This window comes from Erpetoichthys calabaricus, chromosome 2, assembly GCF_900747795.2.
Source record: "Erpetoichthys calabaricus chromosome 2, fErpCal1.3, whole genome shotgun sequence".
Classification (NCBI taxonomy): Eukaryota; Metazoa; Chordata; class Cladistia; order Polypteriformes; family Polypteridae; genus Erpetoichthys; species Erpetoichthys calabaricus.
The window spans coordinates 286,862,610-286,875,703 of NC_041395.2; the positions used below are offsets into that span (position 1 = coordinate 286,862,610).

General features: G+C 39.6%; 1 protein-coding gene across 1 annotated transcript; it reads right to left on the minus strand.

Annotated features, from left to right (window-relative positions):
* Positions 1-857: 857 nt before the first annotated feature.
* LOC127526578 (neurotensin receptor type 1-like) lies at positions 858-8,522 on the minus strand. The gene is made up of 2 exons (XM_051922453.1): positions 7,301-8,522; positions 858-1,420 (listed from the first exon to the last, which is right to left on the minus strand). Exons 1-2 carry the CDS (start codon positions 8,208-8,210, stop codon positions 924-926), a joined length of 1,407 nt encoding a protein of 468 aa, XP_051778413.1. The 5' UTR covers positions 8,211-8,522; the 3' UTR covers positions 858-923.
* Between the last annotated feature and the right edge of the window lie 4,572 nt (positions 8,523-13,094).

A 13,094-nucleotide genomic window follows, 5' to 3' on the forward strand; every position in this document is an offset into this window, starting at 1 on the left:
TGGAAACGGTGGCACTGACCAGAAAACAGGAGACAGAGCTGGAGGTGGCAAAGTTAGAGTTGTTAAGATTTGCACTGAATGTGACGAAGATGGACAGGATTAATAATGAGTACATTAGAGGGTCAGCTCAGGTTGGATGGTTGGGAGACAAAGTCAGAGAGGCAAGATTGCGTTGGTTTGGACATGTGCAGAGGAGAGATGCTGGATATACTGGGAGAAGGATGTTAAGGATAGAGTTGCCAGACAAGAGGAGAAGAGGAAGGCATAAGAGAAGGATTATGGATGTGGTGAGAGAAGGAATGAAAGTGATGGGCGTAACAGAACAAGATGCAGAGGACAGGAAAATATGGAGAAAGATGATCTGCTGTGGCAACCCCTAACGGGAGCAGCCGAAAGAAGAAGAAGTTGTGCTTTGATTTCCTCCTTTTGTTTAGTCCTCTCCTGGATTTATTTTTATTTGAATATCTTCATTTTACATTCTGGCGTTTTGACAATATTTAACATTCTAGAGTGCCCCCTACTGTTTACACCCTCTTTGCCTTTTTTAATTCTGTTGCACTAATGCAAGCACTTTTTAAAACAAACCAAAGGGCTGCATTTTGAAAACTATCCATGACTTAAAGAGTTTAGGGTTGGTAGTATTCATCATGGCACACTGCTAAGTGCTAGTTGTTTAAATCTTGGCCCTTTCACTTTCATTTGCATGTTCTCTTAATGTTGGTGTGGTCACATTAGATCGATTGGTGACTCAATATAAGTGTGGATGTATGCCCAAGTGTGCCCGGCCCCACGCTGCCCCTTAGAATTCAAAATGGTTTCAAGCAGGGGGAGGTGTCAGCTTCTGGGTACCGTAGTGAAGTAGAAAGGGGCAGCTTTTATTTCAGACATATCTGCAGAACACACAATACAAGGCAACCAGTCAGTCAGATCTTCTCTGGCACTTCATCTCCATAGAGAGTGCGCAGTGAGAGGAGCTGGGGATCTCCATTTTGCAACATAAATCCAGTGCCCTCGCTCTGCTCCCTTACTGAGGAGTTGAGTGTCCAGGTGGATCTGCGACTCAAATGGCTGGTTGTGGCTCGGCTTCCACCTCTTCCTCCTTCTGCACTTTCTTCTTTCATGCAGCAGCTACCGCATATGACCCATGGGTCTGCTCTCCTTGATCCAGAGGCAGCTTTGCCATAGGAGGGCAGGATGGGCCCCAAAGTCTTGTGACAGGCACTGCGGAATGTTGAGGAGGATATGCAGAAGATAATCGGGTCCAGGGCACTACTGACATACCAGAGTGGCAGAGACAAGTAAGACTTGAGGACGATGTAGAGGGTGTGCACTGCTGTGGACCACTTGTTGATGTAGACATGCATCAGGGAAGAGGCCAAGTCCGGGAAGTTGCACACAAAGAAAGCCACAATAACAGCCCCTGGAGATAAAAATGGCAAAGTTAAAGAGAAGTAAGTGGTTTGTATTTTCTATTAAACAACTTAAACTTATAGATTTGAAAACATTCTTGTTTAACATGGGAACCGAAAGATTCATCAAGTCACATATTAGTCTGCATTTCACTATACTCTGTGCACATGACTACAACTATTACATACCCACACACGTTCAGCAGTCATACCACCTGTGCTTCAGAGCTGAAGCTAAGCATGCTGGGCCCGGCCAATACTTGGATTGTTGAGTATCTAAGAGAAGCTTGGGTTGCTGCTAGAAGAGATGTTGGTGAGGCCATCAGAGGGCTCTTACCCTGTGGTGTGTGTGTGGATGCCTATGCCCCAGTGTACAAAGTGTCACCTTCCTTCAGATGAGTCATAAGGCCGAGGCCCTGACTGTTTGTGGTAATTAAAGATCCGTGGACATCTTTCAAAAAGAGTAGCTTTTATCCTGATGTCCTGTCTAAACTGTCCATCATGGCTTGGTCACTCTGGCACCCTAATCATCCCCTGTCTCTAATTGTCTAACTGTCCCTCTCACATCTTCACCATCTAATGGCTAATGTGTGGTGAGAATACTGGCACCATATTGTATTGTGGTTTATTTTTATGGGTGCCATTTTGTGTGTTTTTTACATGGCTGTAGTGTTACTATTTCACAATGCCCATCGCTCACTCACATGACATATTATGTCATTTTTACTTGCCTAAATAAGACGACAGGACATCACTCTTAGTGTCAAAGTGTCCAGATAATCACAATAAACTTCTTATGTGCAAAATCTTTAAAGGAGTCAGAGCTTTTCAAATTTAATTCAACTTTCTTTCTGGTTTATGTGTCTGTCAAGTTAGCTTTTGTTTCTTTAATTTTTTTTGAGCTGAATATTTTTTTGTTCTACTTTAATTTTTTGGTTTTGAAATATAAGATTGGAAATCTAATGTTACCTTTATTTATAAATAAGTTCATGCTTAAAACTTTTTTTCTAATTAGCATTATATTTTGAATTCCTGCAATGCCATTTTGGGTAAAAATTGCTAGGATGCGGTCCCAGTTGCTTGGTCTGAACCCCCAGAAGTTCTGTTATGTGACATCAGTAGCACAACGCTATCTAAGCTGGCGTCACATCAGATGCTTTGTCCGTGGTTGTGGATACATGACAGGCCCGTTCTCAAGAAACTCCAGTTTAAGAATATCATGCCCTGTTTACTGATTTTTGGTTTAGTAATCTCACCTCGATGCACATTAGATTAGATTCCCTGGTTGCGATCCTTACTTTGTTGCTTGACTTTATCTTGATCTCCATTTCCCTCTAGCACAGTATACTATTGCTGCTTGGTTTTATTTTTGTCTTTTTAGCCCACACTTTGTTTTCAACCTCACTTACACTCTAATCTTATGGTTCTTGCTAAATATTTATTTAATTTAAAAAATATTAATTTAAAAATTCTATTTTTCCTTCTGTTTCAGTGAATTGTCAAGATTTAGGATCGTTCAAGGTTTTAATGAAGAACAAACACTTATTTTATTTTGTGTGTTTTTTGTTTATTAGTGTAGAAATCTAGGAGCCCTGGGGGTTATTTTCCGTACGTCGCTTAAATTATCCGAGATCAGATGCCTCATCTTGGATGAGTTAATGCCGGTGAAACTCATCCAGGATAAGTCGGATCTTTCAAACGCAGCCATGTAGTAGATTAGTCTAGCTGGATCTAATCATCCGAGGTGAATGCGCACGCCTGCGCTGATTGAAAAGCCCATACATATTGAGTCTAGAAAACATGATCAGCGAGTCTTTGATAGGCTGTAACAAAATGACGAAAGCGGAATAGGACCTTTTATTCAAAGGACATGAAGAATTTCAAGATTTAATATGCACAAGGGGTAACACTGCAAAAGCAGGCCAAACCAGAAAAGACAGCTGGCAAAAAGTGGCCGGCAAATTAAACACTAAGTAGTGTGCATTGTACTTACTGAATGCAGCGTTTCATTTCCTATGTGTCAGATTAATTATTATTTAATATGTCATAATTCCAGATCAAATGTGAGCACAAGGAGAACATGGAAACAGGTTAAAGTGAAGTACAAGAATATACTTCAAGCTGGTAAATATTGGTGTATAACTATTTAAAGAATTGACATAAATAATCATATATAATATTAAAAAACATTAATTTTAAAGCTAATAAGAAGGCAGACAAGCTAAAAACAGGTGGAGGTCCACGCGGTCCAGACCTAACCCCTGCAGAACAGTTGGCTCTCCAGCAAAATGCCCATCGCCCTGTTTCTGAGGGCATTCCAGGGGGAAGCTCCTCCCCAGAACCAGTGGCAGGATGCAGTGATCACTTCATTTCAGGTAAAGGATGGTCATTGCATATATTTGTCCTCAATGTGTGCCATAGGTATGTTCCATATAGCCCTCTTTTTTTTGGTCAGTTGCAGGGAATGTCATATCCCTTGAACCTGTGTCTGACCAACGAGATATTGACGAAGGTCAAATATTTGATGAAGACGCTGTGTCTGATTATTCATCAGGAGGAGAGGTACACTTTCCAAATAATGTTTGATCAAACTCCACTCTGATCAGTCCCATGTGCCCCAATCACATTTGGAAATCCTGGGTAATGAGAATGTTAGGCTGATTGTGAGATTCTCTATGGAACGGTGGGTGTTTTTGCCTGTGTATTACCTACCTGCAATGGCATGAAACACCTCTTTTATTGTCTGCACATGCAGGTGTCCAGGAAACACGATGAAAACCAAAAGGAAATATTTCAGAGCCAAACAGACTTTACGAATTGCCTGGCAAACTGCACTTTTAGATAAATGTTCCGCATCGCCTACACCCTACAGTATATATATATATAAAAAAACCTCAAAGCAATGCATACTGTCTGTGTGGTTGCGAGAGCCCCACTTCACCTAGTTTGACTTCGAATATATGGTGCTAATAAATCTTTGGGGTACAATATCCAAACCCCCACCCCCAGCTAAAGCGGTATCTTTCGAAAAGAATTTCCTCCGGGAACAATAAAGGATCTTGCAGATCGCGCAAACCCTCTCTCCATGAAATTCTCTTCGTATAATTTGCGCACCAATATCAATTGGTCGCTCATTCATGAACAGCGAAGCCATGACTGGATGACTTCCACGCACCGTCACTGATTACGTGTGTAAACTAATCCTTGCTTACATTGAACAAACCTGCTCCGAGCAAGTTTCAGGAGTTGGATGTGTTGCTATGACAACACATCCAGCAAGAGTTTCAAAAAACCGACAGATCCAGGATCATGCCAAATCGTCAACAATTACATCCGGCTAAACGACTAATCCACATATGGAAAAAACCCCCCAGGACTGAATAAGATTGCCTGGACAATTTGCACATTTCTTTAAGCTTTGTTTTGTTTTTGATTGTTGTCCTGGTTTAGTCCTAACTGCAAACCAAAAGATTATGTTACTGACTGCAATCTGACAGCAAGTTCTGGTTTGTGTGTAGTAAAATTAGCTTGTGGACTTCTAGTTTTTCTTTTTTTTTCTTTTATAATATTAAATATGCAACATTTAACCTATTTTATTTTAACAGTATATTTGTGATATCTTTTTGGTGTCATTTTGCAGTTTGATTTTCTTGTGGGAGCTGCCATTTTGTTTATCTTTTTGATGATTGCCGGCATGTTATTTATCTCTATTACGTAGTTGGATTCTGTTAATATATGTGTCATCACTTTGGGTTTCCTATATGAGATGATGGTGTATGCTTCTGAGTAGACAATCTTTTAAAGTCATCTTTAAATCAACTAAAACCTTGTCAGTGTTAGCATTTGTCAGGGGCCTACATTCTCGTAGTGGTTGTTAACTCTGCTTTGACGTTTTGGGAGTGATTTTTGATTAACATTTTGGTTTCGGCTGCTGGATGAAGACCCCACTTGATTTTTGACTATTTTTTGTTTTCCCTGTGAACATGTTGATCATTTTCTGGTGAAATATACTACAAAAATAAATATATCCTTTGGAAAGCTTATTCCCATTTGGATTTAATATTGTGGGTATAATTTCCCTTATCTCTGCTATTTTAAAAAACTATACAAATGATTTATTGGCTTATAGGGAAAATGATGACTTTTTTTTAGTTTTATTTCATTACCCGAATCATGATACATTCAAATTAAAATATTTCATTCCCACAGATTATATCTTTAGTTGATTATTTTTGTCAGTTGTTATTTACTGTCCTTCTGGTGCCATCTTCAGCAGCACCATTTTGTTTCGATTCTATCAATGCTGCACATTACTAGGGTGCATGTGGCTTTTTCAGGTAAACGCATGATGTCTCAGTTAAACTAGTTATCATGGGATTCCTTCAGCTTAGTGTTAGCTATTTATTCACACAGTTAATACTCAGTATCTGAAAAACACTAGCTTCTGAAGCAGTTTACTTTTGTTTAGATTTTGTTTCTGTTTTTTAAACTCTTGCCTGTTTAAAGTGTACAAGATCTGATTGCTTCCTTAGTTTTTTTTGTGATTTATAGCGCATTCATTTCATCCATCTGACTTCTCTTTTGAACAACTCTCCTGAAACACAACTTCTTTCTCATTTCTTCAGAATAGATTTGCACAACTGTTCAGATGTTTGTAACAAGCATGACAGCCAACATGATATTTATTGCTGCTACCTCACAGCTCCAGGGACTTAGTTCAATTCCCAGGCTGGAAACTTTTTTTGCAAAGACTGCTGGGTTCAGTAACATTGTGCACACACATGTTCAGGCCGTCCAGTGACCGCTGAGCAAAAACTTAAGCACGTGCACAGCATGCAATCAAATGAAAAGAAATGAACAAAACTTACAGGCATACATTTCATGCTGTATGTTTGTGCAATGGAGTACATTTACAGTTTAGGGCCACTGGGAGTCAGTGACTATCGCAGCAGCAATGGGTGTAAGGAAAGAAGCACACGTGGTGGCAGAAAAGAGTGTGCTGTGTGCAACAGAAATCCATAAGTAAAGTGTCAGTTTAGTTTTAATTTAGTTATTTGCTATAAATATTTTGAAAGAGTGTGACCTGGCGTGGCAGCGAATCTCGATGGCTCTCTTTGGGAATGGAAAAAGGAGATGGGTGTTATTTACTTCACAGCACATGAAGGACTAAACATATTTCTAAAACACAAGAGAATTATCATGCTTGGCTGTGTTTCTGATCAGATTCATGAAGGTTTATATATGGACCTAAGACTTATTAACAAATGCGTGCCAGTGAAATGTGCAGTTTTTAGAAGATAGAGTAATGCAAAAGTAACACACTGATTGTAACGCATTACATTTTTAAAAATGTGACTATATAATGTACTGTATGTATTTAGTTTTCTTAGTAAGTATTAAGTAATGTAACTTAAGTTACTTTTAAAAGTACCATTCCCCCAAACTAATCTACAGAGTCCACCTATACACCTATAACCTGAAGGATGGCTTCTTTTCTAAAGGCACAAAGCAATGCACTTTCTCTCCTTTTGCCGTCTCACTTTCTCACTCTTCTCTGCTAGTGAGCCTTCACCCCAGCTCACTTCCATACATAATACAGACACAGTGAGTTCTCACAAAGAATTCCCTTCCAGGTCTGAGATCCTACAGCTTTCATGTTCTATGGTGGCTACTGGTTCAACACACCAACTCTCACTCAAGGTCAATTTACAGAAGGTCTTTGTTCACACACCATTTTCCATTTGTCTATAGAAATCAGGAATGTGTTTTAATTTTAAACAGTATAACAGTAGATATCTCTGTTACAAGCAATATTAACTGATGTTAAAAAGTTACTTAGAAAAAAGATCTGCCTTTGTGTAGCACAGGGAAAGGGCAAAATGCATATTCACCCATGAGCTGAAGGGCCCTCTTTTCTGAGAATGGCAGCTTCCCACAGGATTTTTTGTCTGCGGACTGGTGTGGAGACGTTTCCATCCGCCTCAATCCCATTTTCTCTCGGTTGCGGCTGTTCTGCTGTAAATGGCAAAAAATGAGGATGTAAAGGCTGAAGATGGAGGCTAGAGGCACCAGAAAACAGAGGATTCCTCTCATCTGAAGAGCACCTTTGTAGATGGGATAGGGCTCCGTTTCAAGCAGCTCACATACTGTGGAGTACAACATGGCACCATCTGGAGATGTGGAGGTGTAGTCCAGGATGCAAGCATTAGCTTGGCCATAAACAAGTCCAAAAGGGGTTGAACTTCCTAAGGACAAAACCCAAATGGCAATCAAGAAGTAAGGCAGACGAGACTGGCGAAGTCCACTAATGGACCACATTGGGTGGCATATTGCCACATAACGCTCAGCAGTGAATGCAACAATTGTCCAACTTGTGCTGCTGCAGTAAACTTGTCTAATCATGAAGTAGAGCTTGCACACAGGGTCGCTCAGGCGCCATGGGTAGTACTGCCAGTAGTAACGGTAGAGAGTGATAGGAATGGTCATCAAAAGCAGGATGTCTGATAAGGTCAGGCTGAGCAGGTAGAAACGAATAGCACTGGTTTTCATGCGGCCATTTCTCATTAGGGTAAGAATGCTCAGCCCATTAGCTAGAATCCCAAAAACAAATAGCAAAGCATAAAATGCTGTTACAGGAATGGCAATGAGCTGAGGCTCCCTCTGGGTGGCACCAATAAATAGATGGTCACGGCCTTGCTGGCTAAAATTGGGCAGATTAGTCAGGCCACTCTGCATTGAGCGATTGTAGTCCAGTAGGTAGTCCAAGCAGAAAGCTGTGGTGACAAGTGAAGATTTATTCATTGTGCGGTGGAGAAGGCTCTGGGCCTAGATATGCTGCTCTATTAAAAAATGTTTAGGGATGGCAGTTAGTTTTCCAAGGGAAAAGTAGATAAAATTACTTTCTGACAAAATCATGGAAAAACTGTGATGTTTTGAAATGATGATGGAGTTAGCTCTGCATTGTTACCATTGTGTTACCGGGCAGAGCTCCGCTATTATAAATCAGCTCCAGATTATTCCCTTTTTGGTCAGCAGTTTTCTTTTAAGTCACTAGGTGGTGTTCCACTGTGCTGTTCCTCTTTGGGGTTGCAGTCATAAAACAACAAAAGGGAAACTGCAATCCAAACCTGACAGAAAAACGACAATAAGAGTGAATTGAAATTCATTAATTAGAAATGCTAGCTTATTGTTTATTCATGAAAAGAAACAGAACATTTAAGAAAAATAGTCACACAACATTTTATTAGTAATAGTCTAAAAAACATACTGCTGTATATATCATTTGTGTTGACTTCAAGCTTACCTGCTGATGACACTTTTTGGCTGAATGAACATCTTCACAGTTCAGTGTCCTAGCTTTCGTAATGCTCCAGGACTGGGTAAATAAACCATCTGCGTGAATCTCTCTATTATATAAAAAAATCCTGGGACAAGACGAGACTTTTTCAGAGAGATAACTTCAAGTCCCACGAGATGAGACTTTGAGCCAAGAGATTTAATCATGCCCACGGTCCACTCACCTCTCATTCGTGTGAATGCTATCGTCAGACACAGTTTCTGTGCTCTCAGCTCTTATAAATTTTTATGTTTTTCTCATTTTAATATAAGACAAACACTCTATTTGTTTCCTTCGATATAGTCCTTTTCTGGACAATAATTTTCTAGATGAAACATCAACGACTAAACAAAGAAAAAAGTGCAGCGTATTGAAAAGAGGCCCAAAAGCGTTGGACAGAATAGAATTCAAAAAAGAACAATAATCTAAGTGCAAATTTGGAAAATAAGTAAAGTTATAATCAGCCCAGACCAAGTGGGATTGAAAACCTAACAAGTTCAAGCAGGGTTGGAAATAAAAGACAAAGAGTAGAAGACAAAGTAGAATGTCGTAAAGAGGTTCAAAAACGTTGGCGCAATACACATGCAGAGCAGGTAAGAGATTATGAAAGTATTAAAATTCGAAAGTCTCAGAAAACTAATAGTAAAGATTGCATTAGCGCTAATAAACAGAAATTATCACTCGGTGAAATAACGGAACAGCGAAAAGAGATTGAATATATGGACACAGGTGATATGACAGAAGTATGTAGATTGTCTAATTCGTGTTGCCATCAGGGAAAAGTAGTGTTTCTTCCCAATGAAGAGGTGTATCCGCGAGAAATCAAAGATTTGTTATTTGGTGAAAGTGAAATCCACAAACACTACAGGCAAAATATCTGAATCTACAATAATCTGTTCATGTTCACATCATTCAATGCTCAAAACGTAGATTTACACGATTCAGGGCCATACACTATGAGAATCTGTGGTCCCGCACCAATTAAAGCTACTACAAGTTTCATTTCAAAGAAACCAAGATTCGGTCAGGTTTATATTTATAATCACGGAGAAGTGAAGCAACATAGAATTGAAAGAGTTAAATGATCGGACTTATTAGAAATTCTACAGCCAATAATGGATAAAAATCCATACGTCCAAAAGTATCGCACTTTACACGAAATTTATCTGAAAAACACGGACAAAGAAGTTTTCTTGGATTTCTATATGAATCCAAAAGATCATGCTCACATATATAATAAACCAACTTGTGATGAATTATCAGTGATAATAGTTTCGACAGAGTTGATATTCGTGTTTATCCAGAAGCACAGCATTATTTGTTGCAAGCGGCAGATCCGGGAAATGACTAGCATGTAGGGTCTGCACAAGAAGGGGGCAGAGTGATTTGTAAAGAATATGTGCATTTTCATTGTGGGGTGGCTTTAAAGCAATTCTTTGTGACTTTGATTGTATTATTATTTTAATAAAATACTTCCATGTAAATTGCACTTAGCAATACCATAGAAAATTACACAGTGGATGACTTTATAATATAGTGGTCCCTCAGTATCCACAGGGGATTGGTTCTAGGACTCAATGTGGATACCAAAATCAGTGGAAGTCTCTTATGTAAAATGGCATAGTATTTGAATTTAACCAATGCATATCCTTATTTATACTTTAAATCATCTCCAAATTATGTGTAATAGCACTGGAAACACTAACACTTCCAGGAATTTGAGCTTCATTTTGCTTTATTGTGCACATGCTCAATTCATTCCTACTGATCTTATGGCCCACTTCAGTAAATGATATAGCATTTTTAAAAGAATCTAAAATATCTTTTTCTTGTCAAGAGATAGCACTTTACGCGCTACCTTAAAGCCCTTTTATACGTGGACGCAGGCTGCACACCCTGGTCTGTGTATAGAGAAGTTTGGTGCACTCCACTGTGGGAGACTGTGCTGTTGCAGAATCCCCCACGTATTCTCACAAAATGTTCTCTTTGCCTTTTAATATCAATCTCACAGATATTTCCATTTCTGCCTGCATAAACTTTCAACTTTGCTCATGGTCTGGGTGATATTTCAGAATGAATCTTTGAAAATTTGGCTATTGATGTGTTCTTTTAATGTTTGTTTATGTAGGTATGAACAGACACACTTCACACAACTGTTCCTCCAATGAGCGCACATTTTCTTGTTTAGTGCAAGTGCAGTCAACATGCATAAGTGTGCACAGGGTCAAAAGGGTCTGTGTGCCAGGACTGATGAAGAAATCTATGTTCCGTGTACCCTAGCAGACCACCCTAGCCTTTGAACTCACACTAATTAAATCCCTACCCTTTGTACACACCTCCCATCACTACTGATTGGATGGCTTAGTGAAGTCCTCAAATTGGCTGTGTCACAATCGCTTGCAGCATCTGGCAGAGTGCCAAAAAGACAACCCAACTTGACCATAGATGAAGTAAAGAAACATACATTTTATAAAGTGTAATTACCTTAAATTACAAGTGAAATACTGTGGGTGGCACGGTGGCGCAGTGGTAGTGCTGCTGCCTCGCAGTAAGGAGACCTGGGTCCTCCCTGCATGGAGTTTGCGTGTTCTCCCCGTGTCTGTGTGGATTTCCTCCAGGTGCTCTGGTTTCCTCCCACATTGTCCCTAGTGTGTGCTTGGTGTGTGTGCTTAGTGTGTGTGTGTGTGCGCCCTGCCCAGGGTTTGTTCCTGCCTTGCGCCCTGTGCTGGCTGTGATTGGCTCCAGCAGACCCCCGTGACCCTGTGTTACGATATAGTGGGTCGGATAATGACTGACTGACTGACCTGAGAACTAGGGCTGGTGTTTGATTAAAAAATGTAAATCTGATTAATCAAACGTTTAAAATTTTTAACTGCATATTAATTTCAAGTTATCATATTTCCTTCAAGCATATTCATATTTTTTTGTAATGCAGAAATAATGTGTCACTCATTTCTAATAAAAGAATTAATAATTAAAATTAATAATCGCTTGCCTATGCATAATAAACTATTACAGTTAGTTTTGTGTAACAGAAACAATACCCAGTGATCACACAACATACGCCCACCAGGGATAAGCAAACAGTTGCTGTGTTGCCTACTAAAATCATTAACAATTACACAAACAATTATATATTAAAAAACAGAAATATCAAATCATGCTTCAGCTTCTGTGCACAATCAGCGCTTTGCTGTTACCTGGAAAGGAGGACTCATTAATTAGATTGACAATGTGCATAGAGTAGGCTTTTAAATAGCAAAGGATAGACTGAAAAGAAACTTCTACATATGAAGGGTTATTTATTTAGATGTTTTAAATTGCACATTGTCATAGAATGCAAGATTTATTTTATAATTCATAAATAAAAGTAACTAGCTTAATCTTCAGCCCAGATGGATGGAAATGTCAGCATGATCAATTGGCACTAATTCTTCCATCCTTCCATTATCCAACCCGCTATATCCTAACTACAGGGTCACGGGGGTCTGCTGGAGCCAATCCCAGCCAACACAGGGCGCAAGGCAGGAAACAAACCCCGGGCAGGGCACCAGCCCACCGCAGGGCACTAATTCTTGCCTTGTTTAATTGATTACAGTATAGTGTACGTTAATGTAGGTTATAATGTAGGCCACAGTACAGATAGGTAACCTACAATTGATTAAACAACAACAACAAATCATGTCTACGTTGTGGGTAATGTGAGTGAGGTGTAAGGAATCGAGTGATTCCACTCCGTGACATCTGCTCTTTAGCCGCTTGGACATGGGTGCACCGTGCTGTTTCTGGTCAGATCCCTCCATGGACAACCAAAAAATCTCCACAGCAAACATATTCATCGCCAGGGACAGGGTTGATCCACTGCCCTTCTGTCTTACACTCAGTCCTACACCTCGACAGCCTTGTACGTTTCATGGGTGACTTGCATTACCATCTTGTTCTGGATGTTCAGTAGCCCTGTGCAATGTGTTTTCTTTTTCATTTTTTTAACCATCAATGCAGCATAATGACAAAGTTGAAGCTGATGCGCTATTTTGCTTATTGTGCAGTGCTTGTCTGTCTGCAAAGTTAGAGTGATGTGAAAATGAAACTCATTCACTTCGCCGTTGTAATTGGTTTGATCTGAACTGTTCTCATGTTATTCTCTGCACTTTGAAAAGCTAGTGTATATATGAAATGAAGTGTATAAAAAGTGGGTCAAATCGTGTCCCTTACTAATTCAATACGGTAATCTGTATTTTATGTTCCAATACAGGACAATCCTGTTTTATAAGGGATAAGTGGTGACTCTTCTGGCGTGTGTGGATGAAGACCGTTATCAAGAAGCAACACTAGAAACGATCAAGCGC

Excerpts from the sequence above, each read along its gene's own strand:
- LOC127526578 (XM_051922453.1), bottom strand. The coding sequence starts at position 8,210 with ATGAATAAATCTTCACTTGTCACCACAGCTTTCTGCTTGGACTACCTA. Across the intron at positions 1,421-7,300 it reads GAGGGCCCTTCAGCTCATGG|GGGCTGTTATTGTGGCTTTC; the intron begins GTGAATATGCAT and ends TTTTATCTCCAG.